Source organism: Ictalurus furcatus, chromosome 1, assembly GCF_023375685.1.
Source record: "Ictalurus furcatus strain D&B chromosome 1, Billie_1.0, whole genome shotgun sequence".
Classification (NCBI taxonomy): Eukaryota; Metazoa; Chordata; class Actinopteri; order Siluriformes; family Ictaluridae; genus Ictalurus; species Ictalurus furcatus.
Window position 1 is genome coordinate 11,896,623 of NC_071255.1, and position 23,405 is coordinate 11,920,027.

Sequence of the window (23,405 nt, forward strand, 5' to 3'; positions counted from 1 at the left end):
AAAAATATCGTCTTTCCTCATGTGTTCTATTGAGCAGCGAGACACATTCTGTCCCCCAGGAAGACATTGTAAGCTCTTTACTTTGGACACTTGTGATGGAGTGTAACCTAACACCATCTGACAGAGTATGTAATATTCTGAATGACCAGATAATGTGTTCTAAACAGATATAAATATAGAGAAGAATAGGAGGTGCACTATTCTGAGTGGAGACTAGAGGTGTGCATCAGGATTGGGATTGCTCAGGATGCAACAAAAAGTCATGTGAGTTGGAGGTTTTTACTTTCATGCTGTAGAGAGTAGCGAGAGAGCGGTTATATATGAAGCTTGCAGGACAAAGAAAAGCCAAGTACATTAATATGAACGTGCTGCGCTGCAGAATGCACCTACAGTTCATTCATTCATCCTTGGATTAAATTCGGTTACTAGTTTGTTACACCCACTTTAGGTTTGCTTAAAGAGCACTAAACAGATACAGACACAGATAGTGGTATTGCGTTACAACCCTAGCATGTAGTTACGAAAGTGAGTATACTGTGTTCCAAATGGGACATGCTTCATTTCATGCCTACCTATGGAGCCTACTGTATATTTAGCTATAACTTATGAAGTGTGTATAATTAGTGCAGACTACACTTTTGTACCACATACGTAAGTGTTATGGTGTATCACGTAACAGAGTACTCACCACGTCCTGACCAGCTTCCCTTGCCCGAAGCATAGCAACAATCTGCTCGACCTACACAAACACACATAAATACATACATGTATATGACAGTAAATTAGAGTGTTTCATGTATTCCATATGCATATGATGATTGAATAAGAAAGTGATATACATTAACGTGAATATCTGTAAATTTGTAACTGGTAGGTGGGGTTCTGTTTCCACATGGCCAAAGCTAATTTATATCACCTGCATGAATCAAACATGGCACACTTTGTATATTGCTAAAATCTACACTGTTACTAAAATATTTTGACAATTGGTATAAAAAAGAGTAATCCTCTGTGTGTGTGTGTGTGTGTGTGTGTGTGTGTGTCTTTGCGTGTGTATGGACCTGGGAGTGCAGAAGCTTGGGGTCCCCAATCATATTTAGCAGGTCATAGTTGTTCTCGCCTTGCGTTACCTTCCAGGTGATGTCCTCAGCTTGAGTTGGGTGGATTTCCTCCACCAGTGGTAACACATACTCATCTGCAGAGAGACAGACAGAAAGAGAGAGTAAGACATGTGTGAGAGTGAGAGTTGCTGCTTTGTGGTTTTTTTGATTTCCTATATATAGAAGTAAACGTTTTCTGTAGGGGTGAAGTTAACGGTTCCTGCCATCCAGTCATGTAACACAGATGGGGCTCAAGCTCCAAGCAGGTAGGAATCTACTGTATGAACTGCTTTATTTAAGGAAACACTTCCCAAGTCATAAGGAATGTGCAGAGCAGAAGTGTATTTGTGTGTGTGTTTGCATATGAGTGTGAGACTCACAAAGCATCCTGATCTGTTCATCCACATCAGCTGACTCCAACATGTAGATGGTTAGTGGCTTCTGACTCGGTGCAGGCACAGCAGTCTTCGAACATAGGATATTATTATTATCTATTCACCTTCTGTAGCACTTATCCTACACAGGGTTGCGGGGTGCCTGGAGCCTATCCGACGGGACTTGGGGCACGAGGCAGCCTGGATGGGGTACCAACCCATCACAGCCCACAATCGCGCACACACTCACACACCCATTCAAGCACTACAGACAATTTGGAAATGCCAGTCAGCCTACAGTGCATGTCTTTGGACTGAGGGAGGGAATCAGAGTACCCAGAGGAAACCCCAGAAGCAAGAGGAGAACATGCAAATGCAGCACACACAGGGTGAAGGTGGGATTCGAACCCACAACCCTATTTTTCTTCTTCTTCAGTTTCACTACATCACTGAGCCGATACTCCATGGTTATGTAATATTTTGCAGTATTAAGCAAGCAGAATGTTGTGTTATTGGGGTGTGTGTGTGTGTGTGTGTGTGTGTGTGTGTGTGTGTGTGTGTGTGTGTTGGGTCCACTGGTACATGTGTATCCTGGGGTTGCTGTGTGTCTTGTGTGTCCTTGGTCAGCTGCTCATCTCTCATAGGTGCTGGAGTTGCTGCAGCTGGTGCTGCTTTTATATCCGCAGTCGGTATTTCTTTCCTACATGCAGTTAGTACTGCAGCTGGTACTGCTTTTATACTCACAGTCGGTATTTCTTTCCTACATGCAGCTGGTACTGCTTTTATACTCACAGTCGGTATTTCTTTCCTACATGCAGCTGGTACTGCTTTTATATCTGCAGTCGATATTTCTTTCTTACATGCAGCTGGTACTGCTTTTATATCCGCAGTCGGCATTTCTTTCCTACATGCAGCTGGTACTGCTTTTATATCTGCAGTCGGTATTTCTTACTTACATGCAGCTGGTACTGCTTTTATATCCGCAGTCGGTATTTCTTTCCTACAGGCAGCTGGTACTGGTTTTATATCTGCAGTCGGTATTTCTTTCCTACATGCAGCTGGTACTGCAGCTGGTACTGCTTGTATATCCGCAGTCGGTATTTCTTTCCTACATGCAGTTGGTACTGCAGCTGGTACTGCTTTTATACTCACAGTCAGTATTTCTTTCCTACATGCAGCTGGTACTGCTTTTATACTCACAGTCGGTATTTCTTTCCTACGTGCAGCTGGTACTGCTTTTATATCTGCAGACGGTATTTCTTTCCTACATGCAGCTGGTACTGCTTTTATATCCGCAGTCGGTATTTCTTTCCTACATGCAGCTGGTACTGCAGCTGGTACTGCTTTTATATCCGCAGTCGGTATTTCTTTCCTACATGCAGCTGGTACTGCAGCTGGTACTGCTTTTATATCCGCAGTCGGTATTTCTTTCCTACATGCAGCTGGTACTGCAGCTGTACTGCTTTTATATCCGCAGTCGGTATTTCTTTCCTACATGCAGCTGGTACTGCTTTTATATCCGCAGTCGGTATTTCTTTCCTACATGCAGTTGGTACTGCAGCTGGTACTGCTTTTATACTCACAGTCGGTATTTCTTTCCTACATGCAGCTGGTACTGCTTTTATACTCACAGTCGGTATTTCTTTCTTACATGCAGCTGGTACTGCTTTTATATCCGCAGTCGGTATTTCTTTCCTACATGCAGCTGGTACTGCTTTTATATCTGCAGTCGGTATTTCTTTCTTACATGCAGCTGGTACTGCTTTTATACTCACAGTCTGTATTTCCTTACTAAGTGCAACTGGAATTGTAGGTGGTACTGCTTTAACTGCAGCTGGAATTGTAGGTGGTACAGCTTTTAGTCCAGTGGGAACTGCAGCCGAAACTACAGCTGGAACTGAGTCCGTGACTGTAGTTTTTTTTTTTTTTTTAGCTATCACTTCCGGCATGTTCTGGAAACCTACATACAGAAAATGCAATGAGATGATGTCATCCAAAGAGTGTCAATCTAACACAGTCACAGGCTGCATCCTTAACCACATTCAATTGTGCTATGTAGTACGTAAAAATCATACATTTGTGGTGAAAGCTACTTAAATGCACTGTAACAAAGAATAGTTGATTTAACTTAGAATTTCAAGGCAACTTGCTGCACAGCTTTTTTAAATTACTCAACTCAAGGTTAAAAATTCAGTTAAGTTAAGTTGAGCAAACTAAAAAAAAAAAGCTGAGCAGAAAGTTGCCTTGAAATGTTAAGTTAACTTTTCTTTTTTACAGTGTGTTAGCTAGCTGGCTAGAGTTTATTAGTGCTACAAAAACTGCTCCAAACTGCATTTCACTATTCTAAATAATAGAGCACCACAGTACAGAAGCAGGATGCTGTTTTAAACACAGCCACAGGAAATGTTCAGGTAGCTAAGTAGCAGGCTAACACTAACTCCTAAAAGGATTCTGTTTTGACACATTTTTTTGTATACTAGCAGTCTGGGTGGTAGCCACAGGCAGGGTTCAGTAATAGTCTGCTAATCCCTAATCTAGCAAGCTAACACATAGATTAGTAGAGTAGGATGTGGTTTGTGAAGCAGCCGTTGACAGTTTGGAGCACACACTGTGTAACATAAGCAACAAGGACATACAAACAGACAGATGTGATTCACTCTGCAGCTGGGTAGCCCTGTGTGTACTAGGGTGAGGCTTGACTTGATGGATGCTTGTGCTATTGGCAGTGGAGTTCTGAGCCTGTAACACACAGTCAATTACACATTTATTTTACCTTCTTTCAGTTAGGTCCTCTATCGAGCTACCAATAAACTTCTGTGTTAAATTTAGCTAGCTGGAGTAGCTTAAGAGAAGAACATTTGGTCTATAGTTAGAAGCTGATGATACTGAAACTAAAGGCTTTATGGTAATTTTAGTTTGTACCTGAGGAATAGCATCCATAACATTGTCAGAAGGTGGTACAGGTTGGTGGTGGTTTACTGCAGGCTTTTGGGCAGACAGTGTCCCCTGACTGGAGAGAGAAGCCTGTTTCTCCTTGAGCTGAATCAGACGGATGTGCAGCTCCCTTCTGTCCAGCATCCTTCCCTGCATCTCGCTCATGGCCTTTGTGGCTTCCTCCAGAGAAGAGAAGCGCACATACCCAAACCCTCCAGAGCAGCCATTGGCCCTCATCACCTGTAGAAGACAGTGAGGAGACTCATTAGGATAAACTGCTAATGTGGCTAATCATAAGGAAAAACTGTGGACACAGGTTATTAGGAAATTAAAACATTTTAGGGCTTTAATTGTCAGTGACCTTTGAGTGGATGACGGTTCCAAAAGGTGAGAACTCTTTATGTAGACGCTCGTCATCCACAGAGACATCCAGATTCCTCAGACACAGGTTCACACACTACAGAACAGAGGGCAAAGTCACCATCTACTCGGTGTGTGTGTGTGTGTGTGTGTGTGTGTGTACCTGCTCAAACTTGTGTTGAAGTTTAGAATGTCTCTCTTCCTTCTTCTGCTCTTGGCGCTCCTGGTGGGACTTGAAGTGTGTGATAAACCTTTAACACAATCAAGACACTGTTGTTAGAGCGTTTATCAGAACACGAATGTTAAAGCCTTTATACCTAATTTAGTGACCTTTGATCCTGTCAGTCCCAATAAAGGAGGTGTAGTCTTTTTCGATTAAATTCTTTAGTTAAACTCTTTTTGCACAATGCTGAATCACACTACATCACACTGTAACAGCACTATATTATTATTATTATTAGTAGTAGTAGTAGTAGTAGTAGTAGTAGTAATAATAATAATAATAATAATAATAATAATATAAACATTTAATGTGACAGTTTAATTTATTTTATTTTATTTATATTTAGCACATTTAAGAATTTTCCTGCATTAAGATCCGTATGAGCAAATTATAACTATATAACCATATAATGTTTTCAATAACCATTAAATACATTGAGTTATACATGTATAAAAAACTAATTCAAAAGAAATTGAATGAGATGTATACATTGTACTGATTTCCACATGACTTACACTTTGTGGTCATTAAAGAGCATGTCATTCAGCCTCTTGATGGCAGCCTCTGCATCCTTGGCACTCTCAAAGTGCACATATCCGAATCCCCTGGACCCATTTTCATCGCACACCACCTTCAGGAGAGGTACATCCGTCAACACACAGAACATATGTTTATTTCAGAAACTGGATTACGTTTCTGTTCACGATTTGGATTTACCTGCCTGTGTCTATCTTCAATAAAACTGTTCCTACTGCACTTGCATCCATCATATCTCCGTTACGTCACGATTCGTGACAGTCTCGAGACGTAACGAAGATAGGGACGGATGCAAATGCAGTTTTATTGAAGAGAGACACAGGCAGGTAAATCCAAATTGTAATCCACAACCGTAATCCAGAAACATGCAAAGGTCAGGTGATCGGCAAACAGGCATAAACTGGGCAAGGCAGGAATCAATGTCATGGTCACGGAAAACAGGGTCGAGATACAAAACAAGAAACATAAACAATAGCGAGGGACTGGGACCGGAGAAACCAGCATGGACTAAATCTAATGTTTACCCTAAATAACTCTAACAAGGAACCTAACATGGATGTTAACTATGACTATGACTATCTATGGTATCGAATCGAATCTAAACTTAACTTAACTAAACTTATCTTATTTTATCTAATCTAATCTAATCTTCCGCGCCATGTGCTGGGAGGCGCGTGGTATATATACAAACATAATCAGCGTCAATTGCTGACGGCTGACACCAATCTACACACACGTGAAATAACAGCCAATGACAGAACAGGGAGGAGACATAACAAAAACATAACAAAAGCACGTGTCCAATGTACACAATGTCACGATTTTCAACATACGAAAAGCAGGTGCTCGCGCACCTTGCTCATGCACGCGCGCCCACATGCTCTCCCGCGTGCTGCTTAAAGGGGAAACCGTGACATTCTGTCATGTTACAAAACATTCCTTTATTTTTCGATGTACAGATAAATAAAAGTTAAACTGGGAAAATTAAATGGTAGGCTATAAAAATGCACCTACTTCTGGAAATTGCTTGATCTAAATATTCTACACAACAAATAAATATCACAAACATGACACTTGTGAATAAAACAATTTTATATATTAATTTCAAAAATATATAATATAGTTGTCTTGAATATCTCTGCAACTCATCAAAAATATAAATGGGGCGTCCATCAACTGAAAGCACGCTGTCAGAGTTTAAATTTAATGTAGCATTTTTGTATATAGTTAATTCTTTTTCTGAATAAATAAGCATTATGTCATCAAATCACAAGTCTGTTTTGAAGCTGTACTAAATGACGAATGAATAACCTAATAATCACAAAAATGACACTTTTATATATGCAATTTATTAGATCTTTAAAATAAAATGACAACTAAATAGTGAAAAAAATTAATAATTGTTGTAATTATACGAATGAATGACAACTTGTTAATAGTCCATCACCTGAATCTTTCTAATTGGCATGGGCCTCAGTCAGTGTTGTTCACGCGGAATTCATTCAGTGTTACCTCGATGAACTTTCTACAGTGAAAAAAACCCTGCTCATTTAAAAAAACAATTAGTTGAACTGAGGCTCAAACCCTGTTCACTGGTATAATAAACCTGCATGTTACCATTACACTGTCCTAGTGCGCATACAAAACCTCCTTAACTTAAATACTATAGTTATTTTTACATAATCTTGTAATTAGAAACTTGTTTAAATTAGGTTTATCGTAAGTTTTGATGAGAAACGTAATATTTTTATGTGAACCATTCGAACACACATTCCATTTTTATTGTACTGTGTTCAGCTACAGTATGTTGTTCCATGCGCTTCCTGGTGGTTATTGTGTGAAGCACAACTAATGAATATAAATTCTTAGAGCCGTGCATGCAGTATACCGCGTGACCACACGTGACAAATCACGTGATACCGCGTATTCTTAAAGGCCACATCTGTAAGTGACAGTATACCCAGTCATGTTACTAATCATGTTACTGACCTAATTATTTGCAAAATGTTCCTCCAGCTTCTTTTTAGTAACACTTACTTTTCCAGCCTTTTGTTGCCCCGCCCCAAATTTTTTGAGACGTGTTCTCACCATCAAATTCAAAATTACCTTATTTTTTTCTTAAAATGGTTCATTTACTCAGTTTAAACATTTGATACTGTATGTTTTCTGTGTTCTTTTGTGAATAACATATGGGTTTATAAGATTTGCGAATCATTGTATTCTGTTTTTATTTACATTTTACACAGTGTCCCAATTTTTTTGGAATTGGGGTTGTATAAAAATGATATATATTTTAATGATACATGTGGCATATTTTTTTTTCTTCTCAACTATAAGTTTAGGCTGTGTTTTTGGGGAATTCGTGATACTTTTCTTTACTTATTTATTGCAGAATTACTCAACTACACCATTAATTTGCTTATGAAATATGACATTTTTATGAAATAAATCACTTTAATGCTGACATACATTCAATTTGTTTTGTTTCTAGATCTGGGTGTTAGGGATAGAATACTGCCATCTGTTGGTTAGAGAAAAACCTGTAGGAATTATAAAGCTGGTAGGAACCTACCCCAACAGACTTAAAGCTATTATTGCAGTAAAATGTGGTTCTATGAAGTACTAGTATTGAATACTTATGCAAGCAGCATTTTTCACTTACATTTTTTTTAATTTACTGACAAATAATGAATTTTGTTTTTGAAAATTTACTTTAAGAGTTGCTGGAACAATCTGTGTAGGTATCATTTGTAATCCAGATGAATCTTCTGACTTTTAAGTGGATGCCCATCTTAAAGGACAGCATCGGTATTTTGGTGTAAAAATATTTCTTATTTTGCAACTATTAAGGCCTGTATGTCTATCAAGTTTTGAAAGCTTATGACCACCAATTGGCATAATGCAAAAACTGCTAAATAAATTAAAACAAAAACAAAATACCCAAACAAACAATATGATACAACATAACCTTCAACACATATTGGAGCTGTGTTCATTATTATAACATAACACAGTCTAAAGAACAATCATTTACTGGCCCTTGTTGAACTTGTTGAATTATTTGCCATTTTCTACCTTCTTTGGTGCTGTGTTTGGATAATTTTTGGTCTTTCCACTAGATGACGCACAAATGAGACACCATTGTGCAGCATTGAATATGATGAAAAGCATATCTCCCGATACTAAGAAAAACCTGTGTAAAAATAGGACAGTTTTGGATAATTGGTGCTTTGTACATTATTCCAAATTTAAGCTAAAATCAAGAACTTTAAGCCTATGATTTCTTTTGTCCTGTCAGGCAAAGCAGGCAAAAGACTGGGGCACCGCATACTGAGAGGGCCCCTGAAGGCTGATAATTTAAATAATCAGAAATTTTCATCTTAAAATAATGTGCAGCAACATCTCAGCAATCCCCTCAAAGACTCATTTATGCTTCTGCACCACCCCTTCACGCTCGAGTCGAGTCTTTAATACCTGAAAATTAATCTGAAAAATTAGTGATGGAGATAATGACAAATGAATTAAGGATAATTAAAGAACAAATCCACATCAATAGTTTTTATTTCACCTTATTATAAGATGCATTGTTTGTTAATAGTTAGCTAGAGTTAGCATGTTTTGAGTAGTGTTAGCAGTTCTTTGAAACACACATTTACTGCAATTCCTCCACAGAAGTAAAGGTTCATAACAATATCCCTGGGTAACAGGAAATTATAATAACAACATAAATCTGTCAGAAGGGTCCCATGCATTTATTTTGCCTGGGGCCCCTACATAATCTAGGTTCACCTCTGATTGTTCTGTGATTATATCAGGAATGCATTTTGCATATTGTGTGTTGACTTCTACAAAGATTGATGAACTGTGGTGTGGATTTTATATTGGCATCAAATATTTTGATAAGCATAAGGGCTTTCTGTAATATTACTCTTTTTGATAGCATGTGGGCAGAAGCTGCCTTGGATATGTAGGTATAAATAATAAGTTTTCTGTCTAAAATAGAAAATTCATATTTTGTTTTACAGTTGTTCTCTTGATAGCTAAACCTCAGTATATGCAGTTCAGTCCAGCCAGAAGTGTCCAAATCTCTCTGCTGAAGTGGAGAATATGCACAAATATCACTCAAACCAAATTAAAACACAACCACATCCTAATTTTCACAATCACCCTAAATGTTTTTCACTTTTAGTCATTTCTTTGTAATTATCCTATTTTATTATTGGTGTGAATTCTTTATGTTTATTTTTGTAACTCATGAGCTGCATATTTAAACCTGCTGTTTCTCTGTAGGGTATCAGTGTGCTGTATGTGGGAAGGGCTGGTTGAAGTTTGAGTACTCCTGCTACTTCATAGCTAGGGAGCGTCTAACCTGGCAGCAGAGCATCGAGGAGTGTCAGAAACAGGACGGAGACCAACGGAGTCCATTGTCATTGACAATGAACATGTGCAGGTTGATCAATCAATCACTGAGTCAATCACTCAATCAGGCAAACTGAAACAGACACCATCATTAAAGACAGGTTAAACCTGTATATCTTATTGCTATGAATTCTGCCTTTATTACTATAGAAATGTCTAACTAAGTGTTGGGGCTTGCTGTTCTGGATTGGGCTCCGTTATTCAGCAAAGCAGCAATGGATGTATATTAACAACCCCATCCAGTTTCATAAAATTAACTTTTGGACAACCTTCCTTAGTATGAAAGAACTATAAATGCAAGTGCTTTGCAGTTATGGTCAGTAATGCTAAACAATTATGCAAAAAAATATAAGCATAAAAGGCTTTAGAACAATTTCAAACCAGTATTCAGTATAGCACTAATAATTACTGCATCATTTAGAAACTTAATTAAGTGGTTTACAGCTTGTATGTTGTGCAAGTTACTCCAGACTGAGACAGGGAAATATGTGTACACTCACTAGCCAATTTAATAGGAACACTTGTACACCTGCTTATTTATGAAATTATACCAGGCAATCATGTGGCAGTGATACAAGGCAAAACATCATGGAGATAAAGGTCAAGAGCTTCAGTTACTGTGCACATTAGACATTAGAATGGGGAAAATGTGATCTCAGTGACTTTGACCGTGGCATGGTTGTTGGTGCCAGACATGTTGGCTTGAGTATTTACTCAAATCTCCTGGGTTTTTCATGTACAACACAAAAAGACGAGCCTTGACATGGTTTGAGGTGCATTCCGAGATGCTTTTCTGCTCACCACAGTTGTAGCGTGTTATTTGAGTTACCATAGCCTCCCTGTTAGCCCAAATTCAGGCCATTATTCTCTGACCTCTCTTATTAACAAGGTGTTTCTTCCCGAAGAACTGCTGCTCACTGGATTCTGTGTAAACTCTAGTAAATGATATATGTGAAAGTCCCAAAGACATACTTAAACCAGCAACAACAATCATACCACAGTCAAAGTCATTAAGATTATGTTTTCACCCCATTCTGACGTTTGATATGAAATTAAGCTTAAGCTCTTGACTTGTATTTGTATGATTTTATGCATTGTGCTGCTGCCACATGACTGGGTAATTGGATAATTGCATGAAGAAGCAGGGGTACAGGTATTCCAGTTAAAGTGGCCAGTCAGTGTATGTGTAACTAAACAAGTTTTTTTTTTTTTTTTTGGCAGCTACTGGGCCCGTGGCGAACCAGAAGCATACACTCAAGGCTCCTGTGCACTGATAAAGGTAGTGAGGTCACAAATGAACAACTGGATTTCAAACTGCTGTGAGGTGCTACATTTGCCTTTAATATCATTTACTCTTTTATTGACCTTTTACAAATGCAGTTCATAAATGGTAAGAAATACAGAATCAGTACATGAAACAATTCATTTCTGTGATGCACAATCAAGTAGACGTGCTATGTATTTTTCATGATTGAGAAAATGAGGCATGCTAAGTATATTCATTGAAAGTGACTCTGTGCTTATATTACCTGTAAATTGTAATGCTTTTAATTGCAATGATACAATCAATATCAGCTTTTAATTGCACTGATTTCTACAAAACCTTATTTGCACTAAAAAGGTTGCAGAGTGTATTATAAAACTAAATATATAACTATATAGCTGCCTTTAAAATAAGTGGTGAGAAGTCTTTAAAGTGATTTAATTAAAAAATTCTACTTTTTTTTGTTTTTCACTTTGTAATTCACCCTTTCTAGTCCGCACAGTTTCTGTGATGTGATTTTTCACCATAAAATAGTATTCACTCAATAAAATAAGGAAATGATTAAATTTTACAGAATCAGTATACCTTCAATACATTTCATCTCTCAAACTGGTTTCATCTCTTGAGCACTCAACTGCTCTGTGTTCTCCATCTCTAAACCAAGAAGGCTCTGGCGTATAATCTGCCAGCAAAGCACTGACTTCCTATTGCCATTTGAGCTGTCACTCTGCATGCTTTTTGTGTTTGTTGGGTCATGGGCCATGTCATTGCTCTCACGTCCCTCATTCTTGTCCGAGTCGTCATTTTTTGCGAGCACATTCGCGTAGCGTCTGATCTTCTGCATAAACTGGTCACTGCGATCCTCCACTCTGAAATAAATACAGTGTAAAAAAATAAGTGTTAATATTCCTACTTCATTTTCTGTAACCGACTTATCATGATCAGAGTTGTGGTGGCTCATGTAGAGCCTATCCTGGGAACATTAGGTGGGAATGGAGCCTATCCTGAGGTGGGAAGACACACTGAATGGGACTCCATTCATTTCAAAGGGTAATTTATTGCAGCCAATCCACCTATATGCAAGTTTTCTGAAAGTAGGAGGACACTGCAGAACTCAGAGGAAACCCACGTGGATACAGGAAGAACACTATTCAGATGAAATATCATAATATCATGATGTGCTTAATATGGTCATAATCATAGTATTATTGGCTATCATGCTTGTGTTCCTTACCGGAGGAACCAGCGATCTCCCAGGCCATAGCTCAGACCACACATGCCCAGCCTTGGCCACAAACACCGTGGCAGCCGATGTTCCAGCATCAGAGTGGTGGCTACCACCTACGCAGAACCAACAGTAAACTCAAAACATAAACAGACAGCTTTGTGGCATTGAATATAATTCACTGTATTATGTTGGATGATTATTTAGTAATTTCTAGGGGTTTTTTTTATACCCACCTGGGTCCTCCAGAGCTCATCTCGCTCCTGTGCAACCCTCCACTGAGTGTCACTCATCATGGCTGTGAGAAGGCTGAGGAGGAGGAGATGGGACACCACACTGAAGCAGCAGTCGATCACATGCACAATGGGGTGAGTGTGGATGGTGTGGTCCACAGGCATATCGATCAGACCCACAGTCAGCTCAAACATAGTGAAGAGCGTGATGGGGTATGAGCGCATCGCTGGTACGGACATATGATCCTGAGTCATGTATACAGTCCACTGAGCTAGAGTTCAGACGAGGAAATGGCAGGTTAAGATTTTGTTTTTTAAATGGTCATGGATGCCAAATTGCTAGATTCATTTACAGTGCTTCTAATTGTGCATTCCAGAGGTTAATTTACCGGTGGAGAATCCTAAGAGGGCAATGGCACTCAACCACATGAACTTGGTTAGGTCTCCAAATATAATCTACAAAATGGAAAAAAAAAGGCATCAGGATTCTAACAGAACCTGTAGTTGGTTGCACTCCACAGCAAGAAATTTGACAGCAGCCATTCATGCATTGTCAATGCATGTGGAAATATATGGCATAGTTAATTTTGTATGATATAAACAGTTCACATGATCCACCATCTGAGATCAAATTATAGCACTGGCGCTTGGCTCCATTTGCTGTTTATATAAACCAAAGCTCCATTTGTAAGTGCTATATCACTAAAGATACTCTTTAACTTTTTATTTTACCCACCAAACATTACATAATTAGAGGGTGACACATTCATATAGATTTATAATAGAGTGCTTAAGTTTTAGAGTAGTTTATCAATCTGTACTGTGTTTACAAATGCAAATGAGGACAGGAAAGTTTGAGAGGAGAAGGCACTCCTATCACCTTCTGGATCACGATGACATAAGGCCCGAGCATTTCAAAACCTCGTGCAAAATACAAGACGTTGCACCAGCCCAATACCAGACACGAAGCCATCACTCCAGTCTCGCCTGGCATCTCGGTGAGTCTCAGTACACAGAGTGATACCACCAGCACTGCATAAGCGATCCTACACACCAAAATGGACATAAGAGAAATCAGCAGGAGATGTTTGTATAATAAACATCGTTAATTATTCATATAAATGAGTGTATGACCCACAATGTTGTGGGTTCTATGATGAGTGGGTGTGACGGGATCATTGACATAAGAACGTAAATTAGACTTACAGAGTGACGTGGAAGGGGCCTCCAAGTGCGGTCTGACCAAAATATCTCTTTGCTCCCACTCTCAGGATATCTGGTATCTGAGCATAATTAAATAAATCACACACATAATCACAAGTGTTATGACTATTATTATCAAAGCTTTAGTAATACGCTACTTGAAAGACATACTAAAGTTTAGTCATCTAAATCAACTGTCAAAAAGCAATTAGTTAACAAATATTTTGACTCCCTGCAATAAATGTACTGCATGACAGCATAGTAGAAACAGTTCTTATTGTGAAAGTGTTTCTTTATATGTATATGGACCTCCAGCAGCAGAATGATGATGGCTCCTATTACACTGATGAGCTCTCCACCCAGCCGCAGGTGATCTGCATAAGACACATAACTCTCCTGTACACATACACATACACATAGACACTTATCATGTGGTTTGAAAGATGTAAGGAGAAAACACACACACACACACACACACACACACACATACAATCACTGAGCACTTTATTAGGAACAGCTGTACACCTACTCATGCAATTATCTAATCAACCAATCAAAGTGGCAGCAGTGCAATGCATAAAATCATGCAGATAAATGCTAGCAGCTTTGAATAATGTTCATATCAACCATGAGAATGAGGAAAAAAGGTGTGATTTTGACTGTGACATGATTGTTGATGCCAGACGGGCTGGTTTGAGTATTAATATAAGTGCTGATCTCCTGGGATTTTCATGCACAACAGTCTCTAGAGATTACTCAGAACAGTGCAGTGAAGAAAAAAACATCAGTGAGCGGCAGTTCTGCAGATAAAATGCCTTACTGATGACAGAGGTCAACTGAGAATGGCCAGACTGGTTTGAGCTAACAGAAAGGTTACAGTAACTGTAAGACCACGTCAGGTTCCACTTCTGTCCGCCAAGAACAGAAAGCTGAGACTGCAGTGGGCACTGGTTCACTAAAACTGGACAGCTGAAGACTGGAAAAATGTAGCCTGGTCTGATGAATCTCCATTTCTGCTGAGGCACACAGATGATAGAATTTGGCACCAACAGCACGAATCCATGGACCTGCCTTGTGTCAACAGTCCAGGCTGGTGGAGGTGGTGTGGGGAATGTTTTCTTGGCACACTTTGGGCCCATTAATACCAATCAATAATCACTTGAATGCTACACCCTATTTGAGTATTGTTGCTGACCATGTACATGCCACATACCATCATGGCCACAATTTCCCATCTTCTAATGGCTACTCCTAGCATGATAATGCACCATGTCACAAAACAAAAGTTGTCTCAAACTGGTTTCATGACCATAATGAGTTCAGTGTTCTTCAGAGACCTTCCCAGTCACCGGATCTGAATCCAGTAGAACACCTTAGGGATGTGGTAGAACGAGAGATTTGCAGCATGAAAGTACACCTGAAAAATCTGCAAGAATTACGTGATGTAATCATGTCAACATGGACCAGAATCTCAAAGGAATGTTTCCAACATGTTGTGGAATCCATGTCATGAAGAATTGAGGCTGTTATGAGAGCTAAGGGAGGCCCTACCTGGTATTAGTATAGTGTTCCTAATAAAGTGCTCAGTGAGTGTATACATACATACATGCATACATACAGTGCTGTGAAAAGTATTTGCCACCTTCCTGATTTCTTCTGTTTCTGTGTATATCTCATAAAAAATTCTTTCAAAAATTAAAACAAGATCTAAGATAGAAAGGCAACCCTTCTATCAAAGTAAACACAAAATACAGTTTATAATGTTATTTATTGAAGCAAAAAAAGTTTCCAATATCAATTGGGCCTGTGTGAAAAATTTTATGCCCCGATAGTTACTAATTCCACAAATCTATGAAACTGCATTCATAATGCGGTTCAGCTAGACAAGACACAACCAGGCCTGATTACTGCAAACCCTGTTCAATCAAATCAACACTTAAACAGAACTTTTTCAACAGCATCAAGTTGGTTAAAAGCTCTTACGTAGTAGCACACTGTGCCAAAATTGGAAGAAATACCAGGAATGATGAGGAAGAAGGTGATTGAAATACATAATTCTGGGAAGGGTTACAAAGCTATTTCATAGGCTCTGGGACTCGAAGGACCACAGTGAGAACCATTATCTCCAAATGGAAATACTCGGCACAATAGTGAACCTTCCCAGAAGTGGCCGACCTTCCAAATTTCCTCCTAGAGCACAGCAACTATATCCAGCAAGTCACAAAAGAGCCAAGGAAAACATCAAAGGAACTACAGGCCTCTCTTGCATCAATAAAGGTCACTGTTCATGACTCCACTATCAGAAAGACACTGGGCAAAAATGGCACCCATGGAAGAGTGGTGAGGTGAAAAGCAGTGCTAAACCAGAAGAACATTAAGGCTTGTCTGAATGTTGCTAAAACACACCCTGATGATCCTCAAACCTTTTAGGAGAATGTTCTGTGGATTGATGAGTTAAAAGTGGAACTGTTTGGACGACAGGGGTTTCGTTACATCTGGCGTAAACCAAACACATAATTCCACAAAAAGAACATCATACCTATGGTCAAGCATGATGGTGGAAGTGTGATGGTGTGGGGATGCTTTGCTGCTTCAGGGCCTAATCATGAATTCTGCTCTCTACCAGAAAATCCTAAAGGAGAATGTCTGGTCTTCAGTCTGTAAGTTAAAACTCAAACGCAACAGGATTATGCAGCAGGACAATGATCCAAAGCATAGGAATAAATCCTAGTCCTAGAAGTAAATGAAAGACTGATTGCCAGTTATCAGAAACATTTGGTTGCAGTTATTTCTGCCAAAGGTGGCACAACCAGATTTTATGTTTAAGGGGGCAATTAGTTTTTCACATTGATGATAGGTGTTGGATAACCTTTATATCTATATTATGTGTTTACTCAGGTTGCCTTTGTTTTATGTTGTATTTCATTTTGAAGATGTAAAACTATGTAGTATCAGATATACACAAAAACAGAAGAAATCAGGATGGGGAAATACTTTTTCACAGCACTGTACATACATACATACACAGGCAGCAATGAATAAATGTGTACCTTGAGAGTTTTCTGTATCATGGTGGTTGGGTCATTAGCTGCTTTTGTGTAGTTCTCAGGTATATGCTTTAGGGGGCGGTGCATACAACACAACGTGAACGTCCCAATGTACAGCAGGTACACCAGCAGCAACAACCTGTATGACAGCATTTCCCATGATATAAAGCTAACATGATACTAGACCAGCACATTGTCTCTCAATGTGGGCAGTGTGTTTACAAAACTTAACATTTCTGTCACATAAGTGTAATAAGATATGCTGGTGTTCCATAAATAATTTTTCCAGTTACACAGAGAAAATCTGATATAATGTAGTGCTTTAGAGCATCTAGAGAAAATACACTGATGGACTATATAGAGTGTGCATTGGAGAAACACTTTGCAAGTATACAGGGTGTATTGACAAGGGAATAAAACACAACAGGGTGTGCTATTACAGAAAAATAACTGGGCGGTTACTATTCCAAAGTGGATTATTTTTCCAATAACAGCACATTCCTGTGTTTTATTTCCCTTATTCCACACCAATTTGCCAACAATTACACTTTTTAATTTATTCATGAACAAGACATCGTACTTAATATCCGTTTATAGTTACTTTACTGTTGAACATCCTGCTAAAACACAGCTTGTCATGTTGTTGAGAAAAGGCTTCCATTGTTAAAAATTTCAGCAGTGCTGTGGTATAAGTTGAGTTATTACAGCCCTCCTTCATGCGGTATATTTTTGTTACCTGAAATAGAATTTTCCATAAAGATTCCACTTGAGATTGATGATCTGCTGGACAGGAGTCAACTCTAGGATTTTTCTGGCCTGTGAAAATAAATAAAATGTAAAACATATAGGATTTAACCTGATAGAAGTGCTAGGTGTAAGTCAATTCAGAAACAAGTGAATTTCAGTTCACAGCTTAACACCTACCTTCCTTTTTTGACTGGAGACAATAAGCTCGAGGACTGAGATGTCATCCGTGCGGGAATCTAGTTCAGCAAGGTCATAGAGGTAGGAGTTCAAAGACCCCAGGCTCCACTGAACGATGCGTCTACGATTCACTATGTGCTGAAAAGCCTGGTGGAATAGAAAGACAGAAAGAATAAAATCATCTAAGAATGAGCATATATATATATATATATATATATATATATATATATATATATATATATGTATATGTATATGTATATATATATATATATATATAAGAAAATAAAAAATATTTTTGGAAATAGACACACAAAATCAGTTAGTTAGTAAGGGAATTCTCCCTTGACTACGACAGCTACAGTGCTGTAAAAAAGTATTTGCTTTTTCTGATTTCTTCTGTTTTTGTGTATATCTCATATCTAAATAGTTTTAGATCTTCAAATGTAATACAACATAATACAAAGGCACACAATACAGTTTTTTACTTTTTTCTTTTTTTTTTCAAAAAAAGTTATCCAACACCTATCATAAATGTGAAAAACTAATTGCCACCTTAAACTTAAAATCTGGTTGTGCCACCTTTAGCAGCAATAACTGCAACCAAACGCTTCCAATAACAGGAGATCAGTCTTTCACTTACTTCTAGCACTAGGATTTACTCCTATGCTATGGATTATTGTCTTGCTGCATAATCCAGTTGCGCTTGAGTTTCAATTTACGGACTGAAGACTGGACATTCTCCTTTAGGATTTTCTGGTAGAGAGCAGAATTCAGGTTTCCCTCAATTATTGCAAAGCATCTCCACACCATCACACTTCCACCACCATGCTTGACTGTAGGTATTATGTTCTTTTTGTGGAATTCTGTATTTGGTTAATGCCAGATGTAACAGGACCCCTGTCTTCCAAACAGTTCCGCTTTTGACTCACCAATACACAGAACATTCTCCCAAATGTTTGAGGATCATCAAGCTGTGTTTTGGAAAAATTTAGACGAGCCTTAATGTTCTTCTGGGTTAGCAGTGGTTTTCGCCTCACCACTCTTCCATGGATGCCATTTTTGTCCAGTGTCTTTCTGATAGTGAAGTCAGTGACTTTTATTGATGCAAGAGAGTCCTGTAGGCCCTTTGATGTTTTCCTTGGCTCTTTTGTGACTTGCTGGATGAGTCGTTGCTGTGCTCTTGGAGGAATTTTGGAAGGTTGGCCACTTCTGGGAATTTCACTACTGTGCAGAGTTTTTCCATTTGGAGATAACGGCTCTCACTGTGGTCCTTTGGAGTCCCAGAGCCTTTGAAATAGCTTCGTAACCATTCCCAGACTGATGTATTTCAATCACTTTCATCCTCATCATTTCTGGAATTTCTTTCAACTTTGGCAAATGCATTTTCACACAAGCCCAGCTGGCATTGGAAAACTTGCTTCATTAAATAACATTATCATTAAAAACTGTATTTTGTGTTTACTCAGGTTGTCTTTGTTTTATCTTAGATTTTGTTTTATTTTCTGAAATAATTTAGTATGAGATACACACAAAAACAGAAGAAATCAAATATTTTTGAGTAAACAACTCATTTTTATTTTGTGGCTATTTTTAATATTTTTATTTATTATTGCCCTCAGATCAAAATGATTATAACCTCTGTAATATAAAAATTATAGCTATGTTTTTCATGTTCATTAGAAGAACTGAGGTAAGCACAAACGGTTACTAATTATTTAGTAAAAAGTTTGAATGGGTCATTGTGGCCTGACAAGTTTTTGGTCTTGTGTTCAAGTATCCTTACAATAAGGGCTAAGTGCTAAGTGCTATTTCAGACAATGATGTCATTTCTATATGCATACGAAGGCTGTGTGTGATACAAGGTTAATGCATAAAGTCTCTCACCACAACATTGCCCTTCTTTGCGGCCAGCTTGAAAGGCGTGAGGCCTCTATAATTCGGCACCATGTCCAGTGGCAGTGAGGGCTCCAGCTCAGCATCCAGTGTTAGCAGCATGTCCATAACTTGACATGCAATTATTTTCGTGGGTTGCAGAACCAAAATGTGCGGAATAGTGTTCCCTGTTTGGAAGCAAGAAAGGGAGTGAGACAGGAGAAGTTGGGGGAGTTAAGGTGGGGAAAAACAAAGAACAATTACTTCTACAAATAATTCTATTTTTTTAAGCATCTGTATTTTACTTTTACTTACTATATTTCAAAAGATGAATTTCGAAATATTCTAACAAATCTTAACTTTAACAGATGTTACAACAAGAGTGACACTTAATACCCATTACTGTAATCTATCTGCTGCTACATACACTTTGTATTTATTCAGGCAGTTGATATTGTGACAGCAAGCTGTATTCACATTCACCTATTATCATGCTAGCTAAACATTTGAGAGTTTAGGAATAAAGCTGTTATTAATTAGTCTTACTCTTTTCCCATGTTCCTTGGTTTCTTGGTAAAAGGGGTACTAATTTACTCAGTTACTCATCAGTACATTCAGAACCATGAGTAACACAAATCATTGTGTGATTTTAGACAGACTTCTGTGAATCTTACTCGTACTTTTACTTTCATACAAATACAATTTCTACTGTTCTACTTTTTATTTGCATTTTCACTTGAGTAAAGAATTTTTTAGCTACTTTTAGCTCTGCAGCTTGTGCTGTAATCTGCATACAAAAGGGGATATTAACCCAGGAGCATATTTTGCTCTTACCAAGGGAGTCCTGAGCCCTAATGTTAGCACCAGACTTGATCAACATGGTGATGATTTCTTCATTACCGATACAGCAAGCAAAGGACAGGATGTGTTCACCTAAATCCAAAGAACATCAGAAACCATTTTATAGTCAGGAGTACATTAATAAACATAAATGTTGCCACTAAAACATTTTTTCCCCCTCTTTTGGGATCATTAAAGTGCATAGAAATCTCAATAACCTTTTTTCAGGACTAATATTTCCTTTTGCTATTAATTACCATAATAAAAAAGCCCTCCTTTTCTTTTGCTGAAGTAGATGCCTGTCACTCTGGGTGTGGTTACATCAGCCCCTCTGTGGATTAATTCCTGGACAATATTTATATTCTGGTTGATAACAGCGATGTGAAGGGCTGTGATACCTGTAAGAACCAAGCAGCACTTCCTTGATATGAAATTCGATGAACAGTCAACATTATTTCCTGAACTCCTTATGTTTATTTCTGGTTGATTAAGTGTAAGGCTTTGTGTTTACCTTGATACAGTTCACTGGTCATGGGCTCATTGATGAGCTCTGGTGCTCCTTCCATTAGTGCCACAGCTGCCTCGAGGTTATCATTAATCACAGCCACATGCAAAGCAGTCTCACCTAGTGCACCTGACACACACACACACACACACACACACACACACACACACATATTTACAGGCTATTTACTTACAACTACATTACAAAAAAGACTGCACAAATGACAGCAACTCACCTCTTTCAAAGATATTGGTTGTAGAACAATCAAGCAATTTCCTGATGCAGCCCACATTGTTCGCCTTTGTTGCATGAAACAGGGGGATTTCATTTTCTCTGATGGACAAAGAGGCAGAGGTTTGATATATTCTTGATGCCAGGTTTCTGACATTTAGTTGCCAAAAAGAAATACATAAATATATGCTAGTTAGGTTTTTAGTGTTTTTTTAGTCACAAGGAACCACAACTGTATAGTTAGAAAAGTTTGCAGATGTATTCATAACATCACTTATTCATGTTGCACAGTACCATTTTCTTGTTATTACACAACCATAACAATAATGATGTTAGAATAACAGATGACAGTGGCGTGTTTGTGTAAAAACTACCTTTTAGACTGATAAAGGAATGTCTCATCCAGCACTTCATCCCAGCCCTTCCTGTTTTGGAGCCGGTATTTAAGTTGATTCCACCAGCGGACTATATTCCGCGGGGCAGATCGTGAAAGAGGTGGAGCCATGCTCTTGAGGGGGGTCGTCTGATTTCAGTGACTGGCATGATGACAATACAGAGCATGATTCAGAAGAACTACTTGCACATGACACACGTGTTTCAGATGGATACAAAATGTAATTATTTTAATATCAAATTCTAATGCTTATTAGTTCAGTTAAGCATGTTTAACCGTTAGCTAAATGTAAAAAATAAAGCAGATTAATGGGCAAACATGATCTCTTGAAAAAGTGTACAAACTGAAACAAACAAGGGCAATGTGCTTAGAATTTGCTTGATTTCCTACAAATGGAGCTGTGAGGAAAAAGTACAAACACTAACTCCATCCCTAACTTTAAACTTTCTAACTTTTTAAACAAGCGGAGTTGTGCAAATGATTTAGATTTGGAAGTCTAATGCTCTGTTGTAATTTGCAAGTAAAACATTTTAATATTTGTGCATTTGGTTGATAATGAAACATTTATAGGCTAAAGACAAAATCAAAGATTCGTTTAAACATTCAAGGTATGCTGAAAAAAAGTAATATAAGTAAAGAAATAAAAAAATTTCTGCAATATATATATATATATATAAATAATTTATAAATGTCATGTTAAACCATAAATCGTAATCATAAAAATCATTTAAGAACATTATTAAAACAATACCTGCGATATGCCTAATATTACTTTATAAGTAATAAAGTAATATCACTTACCCTCTGGAAAGTTTTAAATTCCACCAAATGACCACTTTTAAAATGAAAAACAACTCTGATAAAGCAAAGTCCTGGATTTCCTGTGACAATACACAATAAGCAGCAGTGTGTGATCTGTCACCTGTATTTATATGGGAGGCTGTGCTTTAGGTCCAGAGGAGGGTTGACAGAGGAGGAGATGAAAAAGATAGACAAAGGTGAGGGTGTGAGACTAAAGATGAGTAAAACAGCATGCGATTTACAGGTCATTAAGGGGAGGGCAGGTTGGGGAAATTTCTAAACTAGCCTCTCAAACCGTGTTGTGAATGAACAGCTTCTATTTTGCTGAGGTGGCAACATGTTTGAAGGACTGAAATTATTGTACTTGTATCTTACGTTAAAATTTAAAAATTCTGCTGAAACTTGATTGGTCACTACCATATATTCGATAAAGTGGCTCAGTTCGAACCTCTCAGTGATCCTGGTGAACTCGTTTAAAGACCTCTGATGACTACAGAAATAAGCATCCTGAGGAAAGTTTAGCTTTAGCAGCTGAGGCCTCCTTCTTTCAGGTTCACGCTTCTTGTGTTTCCTGGCCAGATCTGTGGAGCCCACAAGCCCGGGTGATGTTTAGTAACAGTATTAAACTATTAAACTCTAAAACATGCCTGTTTTAACCAGCAAAAACTCGAAGCTACTTCAGGGCAGTGTAGCATATCCTGTCGTGCTCAGGCCCAGGTGAGGGGTTTGACCCTGGTTTCCAGCTGTCCGGCTGTAAATGACTCACCACACAGGTTTCACATTGTTTTGCGCCACAAATTACAGTAGCCTAATCACCGTTTATGTTTCCTTGCACTTGTTTACCCTCAAAAGTGTGAATTAGTCTTGAAAACTGTTTGTGTTTTAGAGCTGTCGCTTACATGTCTAACTTGTCTAACAT

The 23,405-nt window shown here is 38.3% G+C and overlaps 1 protein-coding gene and 1 long non-coding RNA gene across 2 annotated transcripts; one reads left to right on the forward strand and one right to left on the reverse strand.

The window, feature by feature from the left end:
* The first annotated feature begins 167 nt into the window (after nucleotides 1-167).
* On the forward strand, nucleotides 168-11,280 carry LOC128608227 (uncharacterized). The gene is made up of 3 exons (XR_008386022.1): nucleotides 168-264; nucleotides 9,819-9,978; nucleotides 11,169-11,280. It is a non-coding gene; the product is annotated as an uncharacterized LOC128608227 (long non-coding RNA).
* Nucleotides 11,268-22,595, reverse strand: trpv6 (transient receptor potential cation channel, subfamily V, member 6). Its single transcript, XM_053625807.1, has 17 exons — nucleotides 22,487-22,595; nucleotides 21,666-21,827; nucleotides 21,296-21,393; nucleotides 21,067-21,189; nucleotides 20,813-20,953; nucleotides 20,550-20,648; nucleotides 19,728-19,903; nucleotides 17,844-17,990; nucleotides 17,656-17,735; nucleotides 16,923-17,058; nucleotides 14,182-14,268; nucleotides 13,876-13,952; nucleotides 13,550-13,715; nucleotides 13,059-13,125; nucleotides 12,673-12,941; nucleotides 12,446-12,552; nucleotides 11,268-12,080 (listed from the first exon to the last, which is right to left on the reverse strand). Exons 2-17 carry the CDS (start codon nucleotides 21,794-21,796, stop codon nucleotides 11,816-11,818), a joined length of 2,169 nt encoding a protein of 722 aa, XP_053481782.1. The 5' UTR covers nucleotides 21,797-21,827; nucleotides 22,487-22,595; the 3' UTR covers nucleotides 11,268-11,815.
* Nucleotides 22,596-23,405: the final 810 nt, after the last annotated feature.

Bases quoted from the DNA above. Each gene is read 5' to 3' on its own strand.
- trpv6 (XM_053625807.1), bottom strand. From the start codon at position 21,796: ATGGCTCCACCTCTTTCACGATCTGCCCCGCGGAATATAGTCCGCTGG. The intron at 21,394-21,665 runs GTAGTTTTTACA...TTTGTCCATCAG, and splicing joins TTCCTTTATCAGTCTAAAAG to AGAAAATGAAATCCCCCTGT. The intron at 17,059-17,655 runs GTAACAAAAATA...GCTGTCATACAG, and splicing joins TATGGAAAATTCTATTTCAG to GTTGTTGCTGCTGGTGTACC.